This window comes from Colius striatus, chromosome 2, assembly GCF_028858725.1.
Source record: "Colius striatus isolate bColStr4 chromosome 2, bColStr4.1.hap1, whole genome shotgun sequence".
Taxonomy (NCBI): domain Eukaryota; kingdom Metazoa; phylum Chordata; class Aves; order Coliiformes; family Coliidae; genus Colius; species Colius striatus.
Window position 1 is genome coordinate 102,290,286 of NC_084760.1, and position 27,140 is coordinate 102,317,425.

Sequence of the window (27,140 nt, forward strand, 5' to 3'; positions counted from 1 at the left end):
GTTACAGCTTGTATCCATTGCCCCTTGTCCTATCATTAGACATCACTGAGAAGAGTCTGATTCCATCCTCCTGACACCTGCCCTTTATGTATTTGTAAACATCAATGAGATCACCCCTCAGTCTCTTCTCCAAGTTAAAGAGCCCCAGATCCCTCAGCCTTTCATCATAAGGGAGACGTTCCACTCCATCATCTCTGTGGCCCTGTGCTGAAACACAACTGACTGCAAAACTTTTTCCAGGACCAATTATCCATTTTCCTGCTCATGTCACTTCTGCCCATTCTAACTGCAAGCTATCCACTGGCTCTCTACGGAGGGCCCTCTGAAGTGCCTCAGAGCTAAGACAGAAGGGACACTTAACCATCTCCACATCAGCCCGAGATGCATTTCCCACCTATGTCCTGGAGGTGTGTACCTTTTGACCACTGCTTCTACCCCAAGGGACTTGTCTCAACTGAAGCGGCTGTTACACGTGGCCTTTCTGCAACTGTCATTCTCCCAGTAAAGAAGGGAGATTCCCAACTTACTCCTAACCATCAGTTTCCTCTACTTTGGCAACCTCAGCTGAGGACTACACTAACCTAACAAACAAAACAATTGAAACTCTTGGTGGCACTCTGTGTGGGAATGTCTAGCTTGCCTTAGCTGAGCCCAGTGGGGGTGGTTGAGGTGGTGTTGCTGAAATACAGGGCACACCCTTACATGCACATTGAGGACTGGGCAGAACTGAGATATCAGGAGCTGTGCCTGGAAGGCAAAGACACATTATGCACTGAACCAAAGCAAACACTGCCTCCCAAGTAATGAACAACAGGAACTAACCCAAAAATGGAAAACAGCTAAGGAAGCTGTTTAAGCTTTGCTCCCCCAGGAAGGACGTTAGGAGGTGTTGAAAGAAATTCTGATACAGACTTGACAATATCAGGGTCTGTTTTACACAAAAACATAAATCAGAAGCAATTCCAACCTAAGCAGCACAAGTGACCAAAAATACTATTGAGATCTAAAGCTGAATGACTGTGTAAAATTAGATTGTGCCGTGGTTTCCATACCTTCCACCACCATGATCTCCACCTTTACTGTAGCAAAGTGAGATCAAGCAATTTGAGAACAAAAAGTACCTCTCAGACCAAGATAGTGCCTTCACATTTCCCAGCATCCAGTACAAATGGTTGAGTCTGATTTGTTAATCCATCCAAGTCAAGGTTGTTTGAATGGACAGACCATGGCAAAGAGGGTCACAGGATGGGAGAATGATTAACTTAACCTACCTGCCTTGTTTGTTAGATGCCATCTCACTTCAGTGTGAGTCAATAAAACTTTGTGCAGAGACACACACAACTTCCAGCACCTGCCAGTTGGGCCAAAATGCGGATTGGCAAAGCTGCCTTTCTCTTTCTTTTCTTGCTGAGCTCAGGTAAGAGTCCTTAGCCTTCTGCTTCCCTAGGTGAGATGAGGGCCAAGTGCTTTCAAGCTCCATTTGGTGAAGGTAGGTCCCCGAATCTCCGTGTCACCACTTAGCAGGTCAGTGATGGATCTGAGGCTTGCTGACCAGTGAGAGTTGTCAAATAAAGCAAGAGCTGTGGTTCCACTGGTGTTTTTGAAAGAGAAGCCGGAAGAATAACAGCTTTAGTGTCTGCATGGGAAACAAATGGCTCACTGCAAACATGCCTGATGGCCATAAATGGGGTCACCCTTGGAAAGCAGCCCCTTGGAAAAACTACTGCAAAGTCCATGGCAGTCAGTAAGATGGTAACCTCTCATTTCAGAAGGCTTCGGATCAAATACTAAAGCTGTTTTTACTGCAAAACATTGATAAGTACAGTGATCCTGATTTTTATCCTTTAAGACAAGAGTTTTAAATTTTTTAAATTAAATATTTAAAACAAAGTTTAAAATGAAAAATCTCCTTTATATCCCAGGACTTTCACATTTTTCTTTTGTCAAACACATACAAGAAAATGTTTTCCTTTGTTTTCCTGGGAGCAGTAGGTAGAAATTTAATCTTCAGTAACTTAGATTAACTTTTCCAGGAATATGTCTAGAATTCTTTTTTACAACTCCAAAGGAATACAAGTGTTCCACTAAAGGTAATATGTGACTTTCAAAATCTGTAAATAATTATTCCACATGTAGTAGACATTTCAGTTTTCAATCAGATATCATATTCATTCATACTTTGACATTGTGTATCATTGTGTGGCCCTTAAATGGCTTTTTAAAAGTACTATTAAAAAGCATAACAACAGTTGGTATTATTTTCTAATAGCTCAGACATTTAGTGTGACAGAATAACAGACATATCATTGTATGGTTGTGCTGGGTTATAAAAGACAGATGATAAAGTTATTTTCATTTGCTCATTATCAGCTCTCTCTAACTCACTTACTCCAAAGTGAAGGTCCATAAAACTGCCTTAAAATAATTTTTTGATGTCTCCTGGATTAGTACTGGTGAAATTTAGGAAGACATGTTAAAAACTGGTTGCTCATATATATTTGAATATTCTGTTCAATTATCGTATGTCATGTCTGGGTTTATAAAGGCTTGGATTTTAGCCAGAATAATAAATTTCCTGCTGCATTTTTAAATCTAGTGTGTTCATTTTGAAGTTCATACTTTGCAATGTTTTTCGGGCCACTGACATCATATTTGCCTTTGCCAATCTGCGTTGCCTTTTAACTTACACGTGTCATCTGAAATCTCATGTGTTTATGCGTAAACCAACTGAAATATATCTCTTTTTTATGGTAACTTAAAAGGAATGGTATCCAAAGTAGAGTTCTTTGGGCAAATACAGTTTTAAGAGGAGTCAAAAAAGGTTGAAAAATAGTATTCTCCTATTCTGGCCTCAGCTGGCTTAAGAAAAATTCATAAGAGGAAATAGTTGTTTGTGGAGTCCATCAGGAAAAATTAGTAGGCTACTTGTGTTTTACATAGTCTTATTATAACAGTAAGATTAGATATGAGATGCCTCAATGTCATTGGTTTCTTGAGTGGTAGATTTTATAGCATTGAGACAATTATGCAAACAGACACAGAAGATTGCCTTCAGGCAATTAATAATCTTACTTTCATTAGTGGCCCAAATACTTCTTATTTTACAGAAATGTGTCATATGGAGGTAGGTGGTAGATTACATCATGGGAGTTAATCACACTGGAGTGATGTTGCAGTGAATATAGCCCGAGTGTTTGCATACAAGAAAGATTCATGTTACCTGAGAACACTGTGCAAGACTATGAATTTTCTGTGTTTTTCAATAATAATCTATCTTGAAAAGTTAAATAATTAAACCATATAATTCTTGTAAATTTGTAACCTAACACTGGATACAGAAATAAACTTTCACAAAATCTAGGAATAGAAATGCAAAATCTTTATTATAGACATTACAGTAAAACAATTGATTAGATGGCAAACTCCATTTCAGACACCAGCGTTTTGGAGTTAAGTCTTAAATATATTAACAGGTACATCATATATACCTTATGCACATGTAGCTTTCAGATATATACTAATTGATTTACTAATTTAAAATCTTGCTTGAATTTGTTGCAACAGAAATGCAGCCTGACATTAAGTAGTAAGTCTGCTCAACCCATTACAAAAATAATGGTGGCCACTGTAAAAGTCTATGTAGTCATTTTAGAATTGAGTTGCTCCAGGGCAAGACATCGTAGGATAAACAATTATTCGGTGACCATTCGCACACAAGGTCATAATCTCACATCCTCCAAAACTTTAATATTGATATCACTTCCCTTCACCTTTCTCTGACTGGTGTTTGACACTATTTAGTCCCTCTTTTTGGTCCCTCTCAGTCTTATTTCACATTTCTTGTTCTCAGCTTCAGACATATACAGAGCTCTGTTCTGACCTGCTTCTCTACATCTCTCTTCTGTTATTTTTTCCTATGACATGTTCCAGTCATATAGCTGTGATTCTGTCACGAGACAGAGATTTACCCAGAATTCCACAAAATAAAAGATGTCTTCACTTGTCAATGCTAAATGAAAAATGGGACTCAAACTCACAAGTCTTTTTAAATGTAGCTTTCTCATTTTTAATGTGTTTCCTTTACTTCCCCTGTAGTGAGAGGAGACATACTGGATGACTATTTAAGAACAGATGGTGTTTGGATACTTACTCGAAATAAACAGTCTTACAAGACAAATAATGAAAAAGAATGTGCGGAAAAATGTGAAGCAGAAAGAAATTTCATTTGCAGGTAATGCACGTTAAAACCATGACATTGTGTTGTGCATATCAGTGATATTTTCCTACTGTTGCTCAGAACCAACATCCCCATGCTGATACATCTCTGGCTACAGCAGTGTCACCCATTCTTGTGCCTTTACCTTATGGCTTAACTCCACACGTAAATTACCACAAGTTCCGGTAAAGGGTGGATTTACTCTATGTTGCTCATTCTAAAGTAAATGCTAAAGTTCTTGCTATTGTCCAATGCTATCCTGCTCTTACCCAATCAACAGAGCTTCTCAAATCTCCTTAGCTGGGTGCTGCATTGATTCACAAAAGAAGGGTGAGATATTTCTAATTCATTGCAGGGAAAGGTACTAATCTGAGCAACCTAGGATGCTGTTGATACCTAGTATCTAGCTTTCCACACAATAAGTTATTAATATAGTCATTCATCCTGAAAAAGTCAGCCACTTCAGAGCAGGAGAAAACATCAGTCTCTTGCTTAGTGTCTCAAATACTGAGCACAGTACCTGAAAGATATAAAGGGGTATGACAGTGCTAGTAAATTAATAATTTCTAGGAAAATAATTATGCATTGATAATTTGAATTGAATTAAAATTATTCCTTCCTATGTTAATATTGCTTCCATCTCAATTTGAACAGGGCCTTCCTATTCACCAGGAAAATGCTACAGTGTTTAACACTGGCTGAAAATACCAAAATGACAGTGATGTTCAACAGCACAGATGCAGTTCTTTATGAGAAGATAAGTATGTATACAGTAAGATGCTACCCATTTACACATTAACCCTATTTTAACTGCATCCTTGTATTCTCTGCTGCAGTGTTGGAGCAAACTATTGCAGGTGATGACAGTTTCAAGGAAGTAGGCCTGTACCCTTTATGAACTGGGATGAAACTGTCAGAGAATTTCACATACAGCATCAAGACTCCATATATTTGAGGTTGTGTTTCACTCCTTTGGTCATGTATTATTGAGACCAAGCAAAATAAACATTCTCCAAAGCAAAAATTATACATTTCTCTGCCCTTTAACTATTTGTAGTCTTCTGCTTCATGGAGCTAATGCAGTACCTTGGTCATATAAATTTTCAAGACTATAGGATTAGCTACTCTTGTGTAGTCCTCTAATTTTCTGTATAATAATTCAGTCAAGAATTATTTGACTGAAATATTATATTGACTTACAACTGAGGGGTTTCTTAAAATTATATTCACTATTTATGTTGTGTAAGCTGTTTAGTTTATGCTGAATTCTTCTTGTATGCCATGCTTAGATGAGTGGCTTGGTTTGAAGGGGTTTTAATTAATTAATTAATTAATTAATGCTTTCCTATATTCTGAATAGATTCTATGCAGCTGGAAAAATAAATATGTTTTTAACTAGATGATCTTCACAAGTTTTTGGGGGAACATAGATAATGCAGTCACAAATGCTAACTTCAAAAAAGAAAAGAAAGCCCCTATTACTAACTGATATATAAGATTAATAGTTCATTAGAAAAGACAATTATTTTCAGTGTCTTTAGAATCTTGATGCATTTGAAAGATACACAGAAAACTGTAACTGTATGAATAATCACGGTACAGGTTCCTTTTACCATATTAAGGAGAAAGCAGTTCATGTCTAGATTCCCAGCTAGTATAAACCGGTACAGTTCTGATTAATTCCTTAACTTCTGCTAGAGATTTAGCCCAAATATAACAAAAAAAAAGCTAGAATGTTAACATTGAAATAGTTGTATCCTAATTCTTCTGCTACTAGACTGGATGATGGGTTGCCATGTTCACAGCTCTGGTTGCAACTCTGTAATAGTTATCTTCAATAAGCACCAGTTCAACCTCTAGTTGACAACCAGTGTCATTCTACTTTTGTGGTCCAATACTTCTTCCTTGGTGTCTTCTTTCTATGCCACTGATAAGTAGATTTTCTCACCAGTTTTCCTGAACTTGCAGTTTGTGTTTAGCTTGTACAAATTACTAAAGCTAGAATCTGAAGCATGCTGCTTGATTATTGAGTGTTATCATGGTTAGATTTCTTCCTTCTGGTTTAGAAGGTAAAACCACTGTTCTAGTTATCAGTTTATCAAAAGACTTTAGGTCTACAGTTGTGTTCTCCAGCCCAGTATCAGACTTCACAAGACTAAAGCCTATAGAGAGCTCTTCTCCATCGTTTATTTTTCACATGTTTCTTGTTGACCACTGATACGTGTCACCACTACAGAAGAATAGTGGAGCAGGTTCAGACAAATAATTTCTGGCAGAAGTGAATTATCTGTAGAAATAATGGATGTAGCCAACACCTCAATATTTTAAATGTTTTTTTTTTAACTGAAGTTAAAATTGTTTGGAATTTTCATTTGAGATTAGAAAAGGACAAGGACTATGTGCTGTATAATTTCTCTGTATATGTTTAATACACACTTGCACAAGCTGTTAATCATGAAATTGAAATGAGTCCTTCTAAATGAATACAAAATTCCCAATTGATGGTAATTATATGCTGTCATGGAGGGCCAGAGACTCTCTCAGGCTTAAATTGGTACAAATCAAGACAATATCTCTAAATTTATCAGGCCCCTTTACATTGCTTTCCATTGTCCAAGCTCTTCCGAAGTTCTGAGACACCTGAAGAGACACATCTGATTCTCATATCAGCAGCAAAATTCTTGCTTTTTATACACAGGAGCCTTGGCCTTTCAGGAAAAGCAGGGAGCACTGCTTGGCCTCTCTTCTTTCTTCTCAGCCTGAAGCTGCTCTGAAGTTACTCTCTGGAAGAGAGGCCTGATGCCTCCAGCCTTCAAGTTCATCCCAGTGACCTTCCTGAACACATGTAACCTAGAAATTGAATCAGAGCCTTCAGCTCTGCTGTCCATTGGAACTATACTTTCCTGTAGAAAAAAAAAAAGGCCTACCTGGCACCCTCTCATACTTCAGGATGGATTTTCCAGACTTAACTGAAACTGTAGGGCTAGATATGGAGTTACGCCCTTCTCTCCTCATCCTCTTGGAATCAGAGCTTTTCCTTCCTGGTCATAAACAGGACTGAAGGAAACGTCACCACACAAGTCCACTGCAGCAGGAGACACTGTGTCTGGTTCCTCCCATCGAGAGAATAAGTCATCAGTCTGTAGAGGCAGGGAGTTCCCCATCAATGGAGGCACTTGTCCAGGTGCAGGACAGAGACATAGTCATCCAGCAATATCACTAAAAGCTGCAATCAGATACTACAACAGCTTGGATGGATACCACATCCCTCCATGTAGAATCTATTTTCTAGTTCCCTAGTTCATCCTTTTGCTAATGGTGGTGGTTCTTTGAAACAACTCAACATACATTATCAAGTCTTAAGGCAGCTAGATACTAGTGGGGGGAAAAAAAGCATCTGCCTCACAGCCTCTGTATTTTCATCTAATGAATGTATAATCTTACCTGTGGCTGACTCAGACCTTGGAGTTCATAACAACTGCTCTGGCATCAGCTTTTGCCAGAATTTATTGTCCTTGGGATTGGATTCAAAATATCTGTACAAAGCATCTATTTTAAACCCAAAAGATTCATCCTTTTGTGAGTATAAGAGTGTCTAACTGTGCTGGGCTACCCAATGTTATGCAATCACGTTTTCTCCCATCATGTTTTGGGATCTGTACACAGATCATACTCTGGATTGTCTGAAGGGCAACTTCATGAGCATATGAGTGGCAGTCACAGTTTTACTTTTTTTATGTTAATGGAAAAACTCCGTATGAGGAATCCTCTTTTGCTTACAGCCTCCTTATTAATAGTTGGAACAATCTACAAGGCCTGGATACTATGCTTACTACATTATGTTGAGTTAGATTACTTCCTACCCACACCTCCTTTTCCTTTGATTATAATTGGCTTCTGAGAATTTAAGAACCATGATGTTTTTGCTACCTCAGTGGCCAATTGAGATACTTAACCTCTTGCAGTGATAATTATCAGAATTTTGCCACTCAATTGTTAAAACATTCCTTAAGAACTTGATTCGAGACTTCTTCACAGAGCAGTTTCTCCAGTCAAATCTTAACTTTGTCTTGACATATAGTTTCCACCTCTCTTGAGAAACACAGACTAACAATGATTATAGGCCAGTACAGCAAACTCCTGTACAGGACAGAAAAGTAAGAGACTGGCGGTCAAACAGAAAGAAGCAGTGTTACTAAAAATGCTGTTTAAGAGCAATTAAACACCAAGGCCCAAATGCATGGTAGTCTCCATGTGCCATTTGAACTGGAAAGTTACTTGCTTGTCTTAATTCCTGATTCAGCTATACAGAGCCTCCACCGCCTCTTCCCAGGTTTCAAATATGTCCAGCTTTTTCACTTAGACAGGCTAAAATCACTTAGGAGGAACCTGGCAACATCAGAAAATCCATGAGCAAGGCTATTTAGCAGAGAATGTCCTGCTGGGATTGACTACTGAAGTATCAGTGTTGAAGCAGCAGTGACAAGACTTTGGAGCACTCCAGTAGTACCTAAGAACCAGGCAGCAACTCCCTTTTGGTAAGACATACAGCACAGATATTTGTAGTCCCAGCCACACACTGTGACAGCAGTAACCATTGCAAAGTGTTCAAATGAGGTCAGCTTTTCCTATCAGATTGGTCTCATGTTTTTACACTAACATTTCCGTTTCATATTTTGGGGTTTAGGGAGATCCTTCTTGTGCAAGCAAATTGCCGTAAGGGGAAATCAGTCATTTCTCTTCAGCATCTGTTGCCAATAAGAGCATGATCTGCCTTAGAATCCCACTAGAAACTATCTGAGAGTCTGAGGCTAAGAGGAATCAAAGGTTTTGAGGTCACTTTTGTAACAAATGTATTTTAATAACTAAACATTTTTTTACTCAAAGGGATAGTTGTATGACATCCAAACTGCAAACGTGCTTATGAACATTTTATTTCAAAAAAGTCTCCAGCTGCTGATGAGAGACCTTGGCTTTCATCCCAGTAGTGTAACAGTATAAGCATTCAATTTATACATGTCAAAAATAATTATAACTTGTTATATCCATTTTCTTAGCTAGATTAGTAGCTTTATAAAAAATACTTCAGGAAGTTTCCTCTGTAGTTGCCTAGAAATTGATAACTCATGTGTTTTAAAATGCTTTATAGAATCACATTTCTGTTTGCATGCACAAGAGGTTCAAATCAAGGGTAAAACATGATTCATCACAAACTGATGAACTTCAGAGTTATATCTGCAGATTCTTAGTGTCAAGGGATGCAATTTCATAACACCATTGAATTAACAAAGCCAATTTCATTTCAGTTTACCTTCTACAATGTAAAAGAGGAATTGGGAAGGACTACAGAGGAATGGAAGCCAAAACTCGGAGAGGCATTCCATGCCAGAAGTGGGCAGAAAAAACACCCCACAATCCAAAGTATGATCTTATTTGTCTTTGTCTTCATGTTCTGAAACCCTTGCAAGATTCCACAACTTCATATGTATAAACATGCTTCTGCAGGGGTGTTAGACTAGATGATCTCTAAAGGTCTCTTCCAACCCCTACCATTCTATGATTCTATGATTCTATGTTATCAAAGACAGTTGTCAGATGAGTTTTTAAGACATCTGTATCTTCATCTCCTTAAGTTACTTTTGACTCTACTGGCATCAACTGCAATTATCTGTGTAAGCAAATGTTGCATTGTCAGCTAGGGAAGTCATGTCTAAATGCTGGGCCTCTTAAGAAGATGAAATGCTCTTTCTATCAACACATGACGAGGATTTCACCATTGGTGACAGTGAGGCCGTATTTTCTCTCTTCTGTATGAAGTGTTAAAATAAAAGCAGTGATACCTGTGCAGTTCTATGACCCTCTGCCTGCCATCTATCCAGTCAAGAAGAAAAATTAAGAAAGGAAATGCAGGAACCCACCTGCCCATGCAGACTTTTCTCATGGCTGGCTGCCATTGGGTTCACTGAAGCAAGCATGGAAGTGAAGCTCCTATTTCTCTGGTCTGTGTTGGAATTTGATCAGTTTCAAAAGTTTTTTGTTTTGGATTTTTTTTGGTTATTGTAATGAAACTTGAATGTGCTTGTTTAGATTTTTTGTTTAAAAACCATTCCATCTTCTTTGGGAGGGCTGCTATAGGAGGAAGCCTAGGGTCACTTGCTCAAAAGTCTCTGCAAAATAGGATCTGATTGTGTCTGGTGATTAGTCTGTAGAAATATTCAGTTTTTAAAATAGCTGTATTAAGAAAAATACATGTCAGGGCCGTAGGTCATAGTCAACTGACTAGATCAGCTGGATGCAAGTATTAATAATTCCCTTTTGAGACTGTCATAGTCTGTATAGGCTGTCAGCTCATTTGTCATTGGCAACTGGGACCTAGGGAGAAAGATACTTAAAATAGTAGCTGCAGAATGGTGGGGTTCTTTTCTTCAGATTTCATTTAGAGGTTACAAGCGGGAATCTGTTTCTCTCATTTTTACTGTGAATTAATAAAACCCACAGCTAAATCGGGAAGTTGGACAAATGTCTTTTTTGGAACCTTCTGCTCAACCACATTACTGGAATTAAAATATAATTTTAATACTGTTACAGTTATACCCCCGAAAAACACCCCAATGCAGGGTTGGATGAAAACTTCTGCAGAAATCCTGATGGGGATGAAAGTGGACCCTGGTGTTACACAACAGACCCTGATACTAGATTTGATTACTGTAACATCCCAGAATGTGAGGGACAAGTCACGCACACTGGAGAAGGTATATTTATCTTTTAAAAGAGTGTTCAAGAGGGTATTATTATTCCTTCTATTTGTTCTTGCTTTATTATTGAAATTGGTTTCAAATGTGATTTTTGATCAAGCTGGAACTTAAGAAATTCTCAGCACAAAGATGGTTTTCCTAATTGTCATCAGTTATCAAAGTAATTTTGTAAAGATATATATAGATTTTTAATAATTTGCTGATATTTTCTCACCCTTACTCCAATCAATTTATTTAATTTTAAGAAGAGTTAAGATTGACCCATGTGCTGTGTTACATGCAGAACTCCCACCGCTGTCAATACATACAGATATGTGACAAAGTCCTCCATCCAAATGACACATATCCCTAATTTTTTTATCATTTGGCTAGGCTGTAATGCATGGGCTTCTGGATTTCTTTCATTATTAGTTGGAAAAAAACCCTCTTTTCCTTTCCATTTAGTCTTCTGTGAACAGTTCAAGATCAGTATTCATGGGCTGCTGTGAGCCTTGCTTTGTTTTCATTCTACCTAGGCCCTACGGTGGAGTGCATGCAGTGTAATGGTGAGGATTACCACGGAGACGTTTCCAGAACTGAGTCAGGGCTTGAGTGTCAGCGCTGGGATGCCCAAGAGCCTCATATGCATGGCTTTACCCTGAAATAGTAAGTCACACTCAGCACTGAACTCCTTACCACAGTGACTGGGAGACCCTGACTGCAGACAATCTAATTGCTACAGCCAGCCACAGCTTACTCACAAGCCTGTCTATCATTTTCCATGTGCAGCTTTCCAGAGAAGGATCTGAGGATGAATTATTGTCGTAATCCCGATGGCGAACTTCGGCCCTGGTGTTTCACTACCAGCCCAACTAAACGCTGGGAATATTGCAACATTCCTCGTTGCAGTGAGTCTGCTTTCCTGAGATCATTCCAAAGGGTAGTTCTTCTCATTAAAATGATTCAGGAAGGGAAAAGACAAGAAATCACAGTTCTGAGTAACCTGGAGAAATCCTTAAGAACCAGGGAAAGTGCAAATTAATAAGTAAAATCACTCACTAAATTTCTATTTAGACTTTCTCTCTGACCTCTGCAGATTCTGTGCCTCTGATCATTACTGGTTTTGCTGTTCTTCACATGCCAGGCTAATTAGCTTTCTTTCACTCTTCATTCTGTTACACTTTCCCACTTCACTGACTCCAGAGGTTTGGCTGTGAAGGCTGTTCTGCTTCCTCTCACAATTTATTCTTGGCCCTTATCTTTTCTGGCCTTCCACCCCACATTATATTGATGTGCTCTCTTCATCCCACTTGTTTTTAAAAGACTGCATAGGACAACTTACTGTGTTGTCACAGGCACAGAGTCTGTCTAAAACCAGCAAAGCTATTTACTGAGGACTGTAAATGGTGAGATACACGACATTTGTCTGGCAGCCCGACTGCTTCTGAAAATCTATGCTTTAGTTTTGCCATGGGTTTCAACCAATGTCATCTCTGCTGAAAGGAAAAAAAAACCCACATGTTCAAACATTACAGAAAACAAAGGGGTTTAAAATATATTTAAAAGTACTAGGTAGAAGCATTTTTCTTTTCTTTTAATCCTGTTACAGCTACACACTCACCAGTCTCTGGCCTGGGCTCCCAGTGTCTCTCAGGGAAAGGAGAAGACTATCGAGGCAGGATAGCCATCACTGAATCAGGAAATGCCTGCCAACACTGGAATACACAGTTTCCTCACAGACATGGCTGGATTCCTGACAGATATCCCTGCAAGTATGCTGAGCCTCGTCATTTTAACAAATACCAAAGAACATAGTCATTCGCTATTAATCCAGATGCAAAGGCAAGAGGAGCTTAGGTTTTCCACAGATACGTTAATAAGCAGTTTTCTTGCCTATTGTCAGCTCTTATTACTTCTATTCTTGTCTTCTTCTTCTTTTTTTTCTGCATTCCTTATTTTTTACCAGCTACTTTATTATGCATTTGTCTCACCTGTCTCTTCCACATCCTACCATAGAGTTAAAAGTATTTACTATTTTTATGTTAAAAATTCCCTATCTGTGTTTTGTCATGGTTTCAATGCATTACTTTTCTGAAGAGTGATTCTCTAAGGTCCACAATACTCCAATATACCACTGGCTTCCAAGGTTAGAGGAGCCGGGTTTACAGAGCATCATCAGTGGGGAAGTGTAGCTGGAACTCACCAGGCTTTTAGCTTTGTATTTTGATGTTACAGCTTATGAAATGGAGTCTGTAAGCTTTCCTGGGCCTGTGAAACCCTTTCTACTATCACAGGGCAGAAAGCAGCTCAAACTGGTGCTCATAAGCACATGCTTCCAGGATTAGTCTGTGGCATCCAGCCTCGCCTGGCTCTTACCGTAATGGTCAGGTACATCAAGGGCTTGTGTTTTGAAGAAAGCTTTTACTGCCTTAACTTGGCCTCAAAAACAGCCAGCAGAACGCTGGGCATTGAAAAAGTTCCTCATATACCATCAACATTTAGACTGTAAATTCAAAGGCTTTTGATTAGTTGCAAAATAGTGGCGCGTGAGGTAATCTCCAGAAAGCATAAACGTAACCACTGAGTTGACTTCTGTATGCAGTTATAGTTCAGTCTTGCACACAGCTTTTCTGGATTTCTAAGAGTAGTTTGAAGACAGTGCTTCTCTTTCAGGGGCTTAGAAGAAAACTACTGCAGAAACCCTGATGGAGAGAAGAGGCCTTGGTGCTACACCATCAACAGCAGTGTTCGGTGGGAATATTGTGCAATTCCCCACTGTGATGGGATAGAACAAGAGATTGCTGGTATGACTAGTAGAGTGTATTTGAGATAAGAACTTTAAAACAGTGAGAGTCTTATTGTTTCTCATCATAAATATATGAAATCTTTTTTTAAGTCACTTTGGCACTGTTGCTACTGCACTTTGTCTGCTTGACATGTTGCAAAACCTGTCAAGCTTTGGACTTTCAGTAGTTAAGTGCAGTAAAGGATGCAAATCACTGGATGATCCAGAATTACCTTTTTTTCCAAAGGTAGGACATTTTTAATAAGTTATTGAGTAATGAAAACCAAATTTTAAAAGATGAAAAAATGCTAAATAAAAAGAAGGGAAATTTTTGGAAAGTAGTCACAAAAGAGAGGACAAGAGCTTCCAAAGTAATAAAATGTCATCTGAAACATCCCTTCATTGAAGCAGAAAATATGACAAGACAGTCTTGGTGCAATCAAAAGGATAGTAGAGAGATTAAACTTTAACATAATGTCCATTTTAGAAACATATCAGAGACAAAATCACTAGCATCTAGTCTCTGAGGATTTTTTCTGTGATCTGTAATTCAAACAGGTTCACATATATAAAAAAGAAACTGATTGGTGAGCCTTCCACTGAATGACATTTGACATGAGAGGGTAATCTTTGAAAGTTTTCTAAACATTTTTGGAAACACCCTTCCACTTTTCGTGCTGGCCACCATACTCTCACTGGATGCTATCTGCATCAATGAGTCACTGTTTTTTGTAATCCTGTATGTTTGATGCTTTCTTGTGCCTACTCAGTAAAAACATAAAATCATGATGCAAAAGATCAGTTTCTATTGTTTGCTGCAGATGTTCCTGTACAGGTTTCCCTGCTAGAGGAATGCTACCGAGGCAAAGGCCAGAGTTATCGTGGCACAACTTCCACCACTGTATCAGGAAAAAAATGCCAGGCCTGGAATTCCATGTTTCCACACAGGCATGAAAAAACTCCAGACAGATTCCCAGATGCGTATGTCTATCTCATTTTTTCTTGCTTTATCTGACAACAGCTATTGCCAACTGTATTATCTTTTCGCATCTATGCTTTAAAACACTGCCAGAGAATGTATCTACAAGAGATAATTTTTCCAAGACAAAAAAACATTTTCTGTTGGTCTCATTTTTTAAAATTGTGTTTCCTTGTTATTTAAATTCTGAGTAAAATACAACTATGTCCCTTTACTCTTAAATCTGAGCTTCTGTAACCACCTCTGGGAGACTTGTATTCAGAGTCTGGGCATCTGCTGAAATATGCATTTTGTTTATGAATTGGAGACCTTTATGGTGTTTTTTCTACTTATTTTATCCTTGGAGAACACAGCATTTATATTCCAAAACACACAGTCAGATAGATCATGATTAGAACTACCATCTAAATGTTCTTTCTAGTTGTAATTGAGCACTCAGAATTGCTTACACTGAGTTTTCCCCTTTGATTTGTCTTCAGACAGACAAAACTGAAACAGTGAAGACTTAAATTGCTAATCATAATTACTAATTTGTGAGTAGTTAATAAGGATAGGAAAGCAAGAAGATGACAATTGCCTGGAAGTCCATCATTGTTTGATGAATTATAAGTAGAAGTAGAAAAGTTGATACTTTCCATTTTTTTTGACTTTTTTATGATGTCACACTAATTTATTTCTTTTTTCAATCATGTTTTGGTATTAAAACCACTGATGTAATTAAAGTGAAACATCTTCAGAGGAGATATTATTTCTCATCAACATTTCAGAAAATTGAAATCAAGCTGTGAAAATGTGGAATCAATGTGTTCTGTCATATTCAGGGAAAAAAAGCATTTAGGCTTTTTATTTTGTAAATGTGTTGTGATTTTGGATGGGGAAATACCTCAAATCTAAAAATTATTGAAAAGGGAAATTCTACCTCCTCCTGCCCCAGCAAGCACAGGCACAAGAGTGTTTTCACTAGATTCAGCAGAAGGGGGGGTTTTGCAGGAAAATAATTTACAGAAGTATTTCTTTGCCACTCTTCCGAATACGAGAAAGAACCCTTTAACATTTAAAAACACCAGTAGTATGGATCTTCCTGCATTTTTAGTACTAATTTACAAATTCACACAATAGTATATGCTCATACATCTATGCATAGAATTTGAATTATTGACATATTGGCCATTTGTTTAGCTGCTCAGTACATTGACATATTACAGACAGAATTTAAGCCAGTACTTGAATTGTTTACTTATACATAAATATACTTATGCTTCTGATCTACATACAGAATGTAACTCCTATCACAACCATAAATGTGTTTGCTGGTAATAGGATATCTAGCAATAAGTTAAAAAATAATACATTTATTTCTCTCTAAGTTATGCAGATCCACATCTTTTTTGGCAAGATACTCCTATGATTACTATCAATCTTATTTGGCATGAATGTTGTACTTGTTTTTGCAGAGATTTGAGGGAAAACTACTGTAGAAACCCAGATGGTGATAACAGCCCATGGTGTTTCACCACTGACCCCAGTATGACATGGGAGTACTGCAATCTCAGAAGGTGTGATGATCATATGCAAGAACCCATACCAAATGACTCCCCTGCAAGGACAGCACAAAACATTGGCCTGACTACACTCATGACATCTGGTAACAGCTGGCTATAAGTGTTACCTGTAGAGTCTGTGGGTAAAACAAATAGCAAGCTATCAAAATTATTCTTGAGTAGGGCTTCGACATAACAGTCACATCCCTCCTGCAGCTTTCGGATCTGTACTGTTGAATTTTGCAACAAGAAGTCTTCAGTCAGTTAATATAGTGTAGCTGAAATTATTTTGGGGGCATTATTTAGGACATCTTTTTCATATAGGGAAGTAGATAGACAAAATTTCTACAGATAGTTGTGTGCTATTGAAATAGCAACTAACAATAATTTCCTTTTCCTCTTTTTTGACAGACTGCATTCATGGTAATGGTAAAGACTATCGTGGCACAGTAGCAAAAACTGCAAGGGGCAGGACTTGTCAAGAGTGGAGTTCTCAGAAACCTCATATCCACAAATATTTCACTCCTTTGACTCATCCAAGAGCAGACCTGGATAAAAATGTAAATAACTGCTAGTGCCATTGGTGTCATTGAACAATGCCTCCTTTCTCCATGACCCCTCAGCAAACACTTCATCTTCAGTCTCTATAGATCTGGAGTAACCGCTTTGGTAGCCCAGACCCATAACAGCATTGAAGAGGAAAGGATACATTTTACATTACCTAAGATGTGCTGGTACTTCCAAGCACAGAGGTACACCATGGGGTTGGTTCTGACAGACAAGCAGCTCAAAATAAATCATACAGTGCTTCCCTGATTTCTACAATCCCCAAAGCAATGACTGTTGTGTTTGTCACAAGCTAAGCAGGCTTCTCAAATTCTCAGAGCTGGCCTAACTTGCTCTCACTGACTTTAGGTGAAGAAGGATTGGGCCAACAAACACTGGGACAGGCTGCCCAGAGGGGTTGTGGAGTCTCCTTCCTTGGAGGTCTTCAAGACCCGCCTGGACATGTTCCTATGCGACCTGATCTAGGTGACCCTGCTTCTGCAGGGAGCTTGGACTAGTTGATCTCTAAAGGTCCCTTCCAACCCCTACCATTCTATGATTCTATGAAAGCACTTGGTCATCCTATGTAAACTTCTTATGGGGCTTTAAAAAGCACTAGAGCTAGGGTAACTTTTGGTGGGTGAAGAAAATAATATCAGCTTTTATAATATTTTTCTAATTTCAGCTAATGGTTTTGGGATATAGGAAAGAAAAAGTTACGTGATCAAAGGATATGGAAAGCATAAAAAAATCCAATGGAAAAGAAGTTTGGGGAAATCAAAGTTTTAGTTTAACACTTTTTAAAAAACATACACTTACAGTCTTCATTCTGTGGCTAACGTTTGGAGTCTTCATTCTTTGTTTTTGTACTCATTACAGTATTGCAGGAATCCTGACGGAGATGTAAATGGCGTTTGGTGCTTCACAACAGATCCAGAAAAAAAATGGGAGTACTGTGAAATCCCACGCTGCTGTAATTATCCTTAAAGACTTTTCTGTCCTCCCTTTCTACAGCTTGCTTTGATAGTTACAAAATGGTTTCAATACAATCACTAAAAAACTGCAGCAGGCAGTATCTTTAGGTTTTAATTTAGATTTGTATGGAAGTTTAACACAGTTGGGTATCTGTAAGAGTTGTTAAAGTTTGGAGAGCTTGGTGTTAAGAATCATCAGTAAGATTTCATAGATAATAATCTATGTGTTCGTTATCATCGGTGAAGCGAAGCTTAAACTGAAATATCCAGTAAAGCTGTGAAGAAACCTATTCCTTCTCTGGGCTCCTCAAACACAGGACAGAATTTCTTTGATATTCATGCTAGTATTTCCTTCCACTTTGCAGCAGTATTAATGCTTTGAGAACCTGCTCATACATTTTCCTTGTTAGTTGAGAGAGATGACATCCTTTGAAACCCTTTTCATTCTTTGCTGACTTAATTTTTATCTTTATCTGGATGTTAAAATAATCTGTCATTATATATTTTGCCTTTCATTTGGCATAGGGAGCGAATTTGGTCCTGGAAACTTTAAGTAGATTTCCTTGATTATTTTTTTCTATTTTTGGGTAGTAATCAGAACACCGTGCAGTTGAAGTGCTTGTGCCTGGACATGTTCCTATGTGACCTGATCTAGGTGAACCTGCTTCTGCAGGGGGGTTGGACTAAATCATCTCTAAAGGTTCATTCCAACCCCTATCATTCTATGATTCTACGATCTCTTGTGGTGCCCTGGCAGGTGGCTTCAAGAGGAGCTGTACTGTACTGGGATCTCTTGCCTTGCACACCTGGCAGTCATCTTGTTTGCTTTACTCTTCTTTTCCTTGTCTTCATGCTGACAGAATTTTCTTTTAATATGTCTAGCAGGGATATGGAAAGTCTTTTTCTTCATCATCTCAGGTATTATTTTTCCTTCAGTAACATCTAGAGAGCAGGTCCCTGCTTGGTTGGACAATGTAGCAATATGAAACAGTGAAGAGTGGTCACTCCCTCAGGACTTTGTGATATTCTTCATGCTGGCCAACTAACATGTTCCTCTCAGCAGCAATACATTGTGATTGCACATACAAATTTTTTTATCCAGACCTAAGAGCTATGTAGGCAAGAAGAATAAGGAATGGTTTACAAACAACACATCCCACATCTGTGAAAACCTGATCCCTGGAGATGTTGTGGTGGAGTTTCACTTTGAGATCTAATATCTTTTTAAAACAATCTTACTGTATAATCTCCTGCTTTTAGTTACTTTATTAATTGTCTCATACTGGAAATGACAAGTTTAACATCCACAGCACCATATGCAGCTCTGGAAAGAGTTACTTGGGTCTAGGTTCAATCAATTTTTAAAAGTTCAGAGATATTTTTACTAATGAGAAAGTAATGAACAGTGTGAGGGCTTATTTCATGACAAAGGGACAGTTACTCAATTCATTTTTAATCTAGGAATTGGTTTGAACTCAACCAATATGTAGACTGTAACGTTTTACAGAATTTAGAAATTGGTATTGTTGTCTGGGTAATAAACTTTTCCACTTGTTTAACTCTCTTTTCTCTTCATCTTCCCTATAGATATTCTTTGGCTGGGGGGACCTCATTGTAGTTTTACTTATATTGTCTGACTATGTGCAAATATTTGACATAGTTAACTTTTTTTTCAGGTGAATTAATATTTTGTCATCAAATGTGATATATTAACCCCAGATCTAGATGCTGAAGATAATGGTGATATAATGGAGTCTAAAGGCTGTGGTTGATTCTTTAGCTTCTATTAACCAATATAAAGAGCGAAAACCTAGGGAAGATTTTAAAAGTCTCTTTTAATCTCATTGTACTGTGAATGGCATTACACTACTGCTTTAAAATTCTCCATTGTAGCTTTTTTTACTCTGTAGCTTCTTCTGAGCATGACTGTGGAAAAAGCCCAATGAGGAGTGAGCGAGCCTGTGAGAAACACAGCATGTGTGATGCATCTCCAGGGTCTTGGCCTTGGCATGTCAGTCTCAGGAAGAGGTATTGGTATTCCAGACTGTATCACTTACAGGGACATTGGGGTTTCAGAGGGTGAAGGCGTTAGAAAGAAACTGACAGGAAATAATTCTTATACTTTTGGAAGCTGTCCTTGTTTTCTGTATAAAATAATCTTTTTTCTTTTTTAGGTTGGTTTATTTTAAAAATTATAATGTCCACAGATAGCTATTTATTGGGTCATTAATCCCAAACTCCCCCCATTCTTCTGATTCTCTAGATGGAAAACTTGAACTGCAGACATTAAGTGCAGCTTTATTTACTGAAAGGGGCAAGGAATAATTCTCACTGAAGATAGTGACACTTAATTGAAATCTGCAATGGGAGTTTTAAACCCAGGAATATATAACCACTAACCTGTAACATGTATGAATGGACTTTAATCATCCTTTTTCACCCAACACTCAATCTGGTCCAAATGTAAATTGATCCTGTGACCGCTCTAGTTGAGTTAGAAGCCATAGGGACACCGTCACCACTCAGTGTTAAAAAAGTGACCATGCCTAACATTTCCAAAGTCTCAGTGAGAGTAGATGAGCAGGAGATGGAGAAGTGCTAATGAATTTTTCTATAGAACTGTCGACAGTCACCATAGTAAATGTTATGCCAATAAAAGTTAAAAGTCCACAGTAAGGTTTATTTAAAGACTTAGTCCAGAGCAGCCCAACAAATGAGAAGGATGTATTTTTCATTATTCCTTATCAGGGCAAATCTTTTACATCACAAGTGAAATTGTTGGGAAATGTAATTACTTTTATCAAATTTTTGAAAGCATGAGTGTCCTGTTGCAAAAATTTTGCCTGCATGTTAAATATCTTTTCACATCTCTCACATTCTGGAGTAAATAAAGCTGTCCTTTGGAAATCTGCATTTGATTTTTCTTGCCATTGCCAAACCATGATAGGTAAAAGGTTTGAATAAGGGGTATATTGATAGTTTCTTCACATTGCTCATTGTTCACAACACAAATAGTGGAGAGTTGACTAAGCAGTCTTAAATGAATGTGTTTGTTTTATCTATTTAGTACCAACGTTCACCATTGTGCTGGCACCCTGATACATCCACAGTGGGTCCTTACTGCAGCTCAGTGCTTGCAAGAGTGAGTATCCAATAGAATGTGTGACAGCATTTCGTAAATCTGTATGAGAAAATCAACAGAGCAGCAAGGTGTACCCAGTAAGGTACTTTCTTTACTCATTATTTCATGTCCTTCTTGCCGGAAAGCAAGATTTTTATTTTGTGTTCCTGTATCAGTCAAAGAGCATCACAGCACAATAGAGGTTACCTCTGTCTTCTGCCTTCTCCTCCACCTCAAAATATACAAAAAAAGATGTGCTGGTGCTAAACTGCACTTGGTAAAACAGTGGCTAGCAGCTGAACCTTAGGAGTTGTGAATACTGCCATATTATTTACAGTCCATCAAATTTTTCACTGCCATAAAAATAACTGTTAAAAAAATCCACATTTTCCTTCTCCTTGAGAAGAAATGAAAGTATCTATGGCCAGAAGCAGCAGCCTGACTGTCTTGTTAATTGTAGTTCTCCAGGGAAAAAGCTGGATTTTGTAAGAATTACATTTGTGGTTATATATATGGATATATAGCCTTGCCACTGTCATTTATTTCAGGTCAACAGATCCTTCTTCCTATAAGGTGTTTCTTGGGATACAGAATCTCAATGCAGCAGAGCCATTCCTGCAAATTCAAAGTGTTCAGAAAATATTAAAGGAACCAAGTGGAGCAGACATTGCTTTGCTGAAGTTGAACAGGTACTGTCTCAGTCCAAGTTTTTCCACTCTTAACATCTTTATTCTGAGGTCACAAGTTAACTTAGCTTTTAAGAGATATAGCTCTCCATAGTGGTTTTATAGCTCTCCAGAGTGGTCTGAGAGACTGTGAGAGTTCCCTCGAGTGTTAGCACAGGCATCTGTTCAAGGGTGAACTTTGAACATCTCTCCTGCTGACTGACTCCATTGGCAGAACCAGTCTGAGCTTCTTACACAGTTTAGGAAAGGCAAGGACCAGTTAGGACAGGAGGGATGAATAGAACTAATTGTCATGTGGAATTTGCACTGTCAACTTGCTAAGAAGCAGCTCCACTGAGACAGGGAGGGTGGAGGCAAACTAAAGCATAATTATATCTGGAGGGTCTTCTTTTTGGAGGCTTTTCTTGCTCAGCTCTGAGGGCTGTGAGCCCTGACTGAAGTTTTAGCCAAGAGGCACCACAGCTTCTGCATAGAGCAAGTAGAAAGGTCCAGTTTCTCTGCCAGTGCTTCAGGCCAGATCACCCAAGAAAACACAACGTGAAAAGACTGGTTGGTACTCCTATACCTGTCTTTTGTGTCAGCATACGAGGCTTGTTAGAGAACTGTAATATAAGTCTGTGAAAATCTTGAGCAAAATCATCCTAAAGGAGGGTTGACCTATTGAGAAGGATTATTGGTTTCAATAGAAGTCTAACTTTAGGTGAATTATGTGCCATGCTCCTGAGAAGATGTGACATCTGAGACTTGATACTTCCATTTCAATGTCATATTATCCATATTCTGTTCTCATTCCCTACTCTCTTGTTCATTTACATATCCAGATGTCAGAGGCCTCTGAGAAGGTGACAGTGTCTACCCTGTGTTAATTGCACTCCCAAAGGCAAATTCCTTGTGTGCCAACAGGATTTTTAGGTGCACTAATCCAAACTTTCTCACTTTAATCTCCTCTTGTCTATCAATTTCCAGGAATTCTTTTGATAAAACTTCACTTTATTGAGAAGCAAATGAGCTAGTTTTGGAAGCTGCAGAATTGATTTCCATTCTAAGAGAAAAAAGAGCTCACGCAGAATTAATTTCATGGAACCATGCTAGAGTGAAGGTTTGAGAACACCATTTCAGATTTCAGAGGGCTGGAGGATAGAGTTCAAAATGATGATGATGGCATTGACACAACTGTAGCTTCAACACAGGAGCTGATCAGCATCTCCAACCCTCCTGGACTGCTCTGTTTGTGTTGGAGTGATCCTGATTTTAAGATGGGTTAGAGACAGTTCCCCTTGATCTCTCATTCCCTTGAATTTTCTTGGACCTTGTGACCTGGCTTGGCCTGATCAGCAACAGAGGGTTTTGTTAGTTACCTTTAACTGGACATTGAATATCTCACTAGTTATCACATCACATACTTTGAAAATCATTCTGGACCTCAAAATAGGTTACAAATGTCCATTTTACCCTGACCAAACATCTGGAGTTTGTTAAGTTCTTCTCAGTGGCAGATCTTGTTTAGCAGTTTGTTTGGACATCCTTCCACTATATCAAAACTGTCTACGCTCTGATTCCCAGAGCAATATACCTTCCAAAAACCATCTCATCTTTTCACAGCTAAATCTGAAAGTCAATAAGAGATCAGACAATCCAAAGCAAAGCGCTCCTATGCAAGGATTTAATCTTCTGCAGAACTGCTTCCCAGGGCCCTGTGCACTCCAGTGCTGGAGTGTCAGGGCACAATGTTGTGATAAGAAAGTTTAATTTTGGTATATATTTTATTGAGATGCTAGACTTATTAATATGCATGATGTCACCCACAGTTATAACGTCCACATTAACCAGAGGAGAAAGGAATTTTCTGCGACTTCAGCTGTGTCTACTTATTTACTCAATCATCCATCCTTTCCTCCTCCTGTGAAGTCCCTGAAAATCTCCATGACCTCTGAGACAGGGATAATGATAGATAGGTCAGGTTCACATCATCTGCAAGGATTCCTGTGATGTAGGCTCGGGCTTGGGCTTTTTTTACACACGCTGCAGGGGTAACCAGAGATCAATGCTCTAGGACTATGGTGCAAGCACACGCACACACTCATTATGCCCACAAACACATCCCAGAGGCTTTCAGTTGCTGTAAGAAACCTTTCTTTTCATCAAGTGACTACAATCCTCTCTACAGTTTTAAGGCACCATCAGCTTTTCCACCTTTCCTCACGCCACTTCCTTCCATGTAGTCTTTTGAAAGTGAAGACAACAAGAAAACAGTAATTTTTCAGGATCTTTTAATTATTCTCTCTTTGTTTTCCAGTCCCGTAACAATTACTGACCGTGTAAAACCAGTTTGTTTGCCTGAAACCAATCTGGTGGTAGAAAGAAACGCATTATGTTTTCTAACTGCCTGGGGAAGAACAAGAGGTAAAGCATATTTGATGTAGTTGAAAACTTAGGAAGATTTTCAAATTCTGTCCCAAAATGTATGCACTCATGGGAACTAAAAAACCCACATTTTGTTTCAGATTTAACCAGATGTCACCAAACAACATTATTCTTTTTATTTCTTTTTTCTCAGAGCTTGATTTTTCCCTTGCTTGCTTGCGTCAACTGTTTTATCTAAACAAGAGAAAAGAGAGAGGAGAATTAGACTTAAGATCACTCCCTATATCTCAATTTTGGTCTTTCTTCATCTTCAGTATATACTGTATTTGCACAAATAATACTCAAATAATGCCCTTGTCTTTAATTTTGCTCTTCAGATATGTATTTTTTTTTAACATCTGAATGAAGCTTGCGCTTTACTCCCTGTAGTCTAAAAGTTATTGTTTGCATAAACTTCTGCAGGGACCTACATTCACTCCAGACTGATAGGATATATAAGCAAGCACTAGATCTTGTATCTGAGATAAGACAGCATCTTGAGAACCGTGAAAGCTTTGAGTCAGAGCTTGTACAGATCTAGCCACCTTTGGGGCATGGGAAAAATGAGTGCAAGCTGAAGGTTTTTAATGTCAGTAAAATCCTTATCTCAATTTTGTTCACAGTCTAGCATTAAAAACCAGAAAATGTGGTCTCCTGCCACCCCACTGTACCTCCCCTGAAGGCTGAGAGTACTCACCCCTCTTTGCCTGCTTTTGCTGCAGCAGGAGGTGACTCCATATCCCTGCAATGTCCTGCAGTGATAGAGGCATCTGCCCGCATTCAGGCCCAGCTCCCATGGACACACTTCTGGCCTTTCTGAGCTACATGCAAGGGATGCACCTTCCCACCCTATCTGTCAGACAGCACCTTATAATACTCCACCTGTAAAACCAAGCCAGTGGATCCTTCTTTATGTGTGCACCCACAGAGTTAAATAATTGGATAAATAAATAAATACATCAACATTAACACAGCAAGTCCCCGTCTCTGAGTTTCACCATAAAAATCTTCCATGGGGATTACACTTTTTTCCCTTTCTCATGTCATTTAGCTGCAAAATTAGTGCTATGAAAACAATGCTTAAGAATAATCACTGTACTATTAGTTTAACTCTTCCCCAGCACAGACAGTATTTACTGACTTTCACCTTTTTTGCCCGACCTTGCATTTTTGTTCCTTTTTGTTCAGCTTGCCACAGGGTGGCAGCTGCTTCCTGTGTTCTAGTGATCAGACACACACGAAAAAAAAACAGATACAGTCTAGATTTCTTCTGAAGTGCACCGAGATGGAAAAAATAACAGACCATTGTTGCATTTATGCTATGGGAATGAGGAATCTGCCATGTCGTGCAACTAGATCATGGAATAAACAGTGGGGTGACCCACATCTAAATAAACTGTGTTGGGACAAAATTTAGCCTTCAGGAAAATCCTCCTTGTCTGGAAAACACTTTGGGCTAGAAAGAGTTCAAATTAATGTAAAGTAAATCCAGGCTAACGTTTTTCCCACTGAAACAAGCTATTGCTACTGCACCATGATGAAAGCTTACAAATTGACACAATGGGGTAAATACTAAATGTCTGCTTTTATTCATTTTTGTTACACTTTGCAAAGAAGAATAAACTCTGCTTAGGTGCAATCCAACTAACAAAAAAAAAGTAAAAAGATTTAATAAAGTCCTTCCAGGAGCTCAGAGTCCAGTAGCTCAGTAGAGCTGGGAATGAATTCCAGGCCTTTAATTATTCAGGCTTCACTAGAGCACAATGCCCAAGATACCATTTATGACTGTTGAATGGTTTTGATTTTTCATAAAGGTACTGATACAGACAGCAGATTAAAAGAAATTGAATTCCCTGTGCTTGAAAACAGAATATGTAATCGCCCTGAATTTCTGAATGAAAGTGTCAAAAATCATGAGTTCTGTGGTGGATTTACTTTTGGAAACATCGGTCACTGTGAGGTAAGAACAATCTAGCTTTGGCAATTTGTACTTCTGAGGCACAGAAATAGCTTCAACAATTCAAAGCAGCCCCATGAAGCATAGGAACAGAGGCATGGACAGCATTTTTTCTTCACTTACACTGTCCATCAGAATAGGAGAGAAATTGTGTAGGGTAATTTCAGCTTCCATTCAGAATAGCATGCTGACATACCCTACCCATAGTAGCCCAGTGTTGTGAATACTCCATCTCACCTCAAATAAAGCCTGTGATATATTTACTAACTGGACTTCCCTTTCTTACAAGAGACAGGGAAAACTAGCAGCTGTTTCTGGCACAGCCTGGAGTTGTACCACATCTTTTTTAAATTCCTTGATTAAATAAACCTCAAAGTGCTTCCAGTTTTTAATTTTAACAAGTATAAGGATAGGAGACTATTCAAATGTGTGTTTCTTGATGGAGGATATCATGTTGGGAGCTTTTCAGTAAAAAGCTGGTAGCTACTTGGTGACAGAGTCAGGAAGCAAACACTGGTCTGCCTGAGCGGGTGTTCAAGACTGCAGGTGCAAATGATGTCTTTGAGAGTGTAGACAGTGCATTCGTTGGCAGGCGTACAAATCACTAGACACAAATATTCATCTCCTGCTATTTCTGGGTTTAAAAAAAACAACAAACCAGCATTCTAACAATTAGATTAATTTTCTCTAGTATCAAGTAGGTAAGTGGATATGAAAGATTGATAAATTTTCTTTTTTTGTATAATTGGCTTCATAGTGATCTGGTGGTGTCCCCTCATCCATGATCGGTGGTTGTGTCTCTCTTCTTCAGACCAGAGGAATGGCCTGGATGTTTGTAAAGAACCTTTTTTTTCCCCTTCATGTTTTTTACCCCAGCAGGTCTAATAAAACACTCTCCCTCTCTCTATGGCTCTTACCTCAGTCATATTTTCAGGCCTTCCGAGTTACCATAATATTATTCCTGCCAGTATTTTGCTGTTCTCATGTCTACCATCTCCATCATAAAAGAAGTCACCTTATTCTTTCTTCTCCTTCCTAGGCTGAAGTTGGAGGACCTCTGGTCTGCCAAGATAAGGATAGATTTGTCCAATATGGAGTAACCTCTTGGGGACTGGACTGTACTCAGCTATCAAAGCCTGTTTTTGTCCGAATTCCTAATTTTGTTTCTTGGATCAAGAATACAATGATTGCCCACTGA

At 38.5% G+C, this 27,140-nt stretch overlaps 1 protein-coding gene across 1 annotated transcript; it reads left to right on the forward strand.

Annotated features, from left to right (window-relative positions):
• Positions 1–1,368: 1,368 nt before the first annotated feature.
• Positions 1,369–27,140, forward strand: LOC104560183 (plasminogen). The gene is made up of 19 exons (XM_010205427.2): positions 1,369–1,417; positions 4,096–4,231; positions 4,871–4,977; positions 9,523–9,637; positions 10,805–10,968; positions 11,487–11,616; positions 11,740–11,858; positions 12,560–12,722; positions 13,624–13,754; positions 14,557–14,716; positions 16,169–16,359; positions 16,667–16,815; positions 17,681–17,774; positions 19,686–19,803; positions 20,843–20,917; positions 21,445–21,585; positions 23,879–23,985; positions 25,800–25,945; positions 26,982–27,140. The coding sequence occupies exons 1-19, from the start codon at positions 1,369–1,371 to the stop codon at positions 27,138–27,140; spliced, it is 2,454 nt and encodes an 817-aa protein (XP_010203729.2).

Excerpts from the sequence above, each read along its gene's own strand:
- LOC104560183 (XM_010205427.2), top strand. The coding sequence starts at position 1,369 with ATGCGGATTGGCAAAGCTGCCTTTCTCTTTCTTTTCTTGCTGAGCTCA. Across the intron at positions 1,418-4,095 it reads TCTTTTCTTGCTGAGCTCAG|TGAGAGGAGACATACTGGAT; the intron begins GTAAGAGTCCTT and ends CTTCCCCTGTAG. Across the intron at positions 17,775-19,685 it reads CTGTGAAATCCCACGCTGCT|CTTCTTCTGAGCATGACTGT; the intron begins GTAATTATCCTT and ends TTTACTCTGTAG.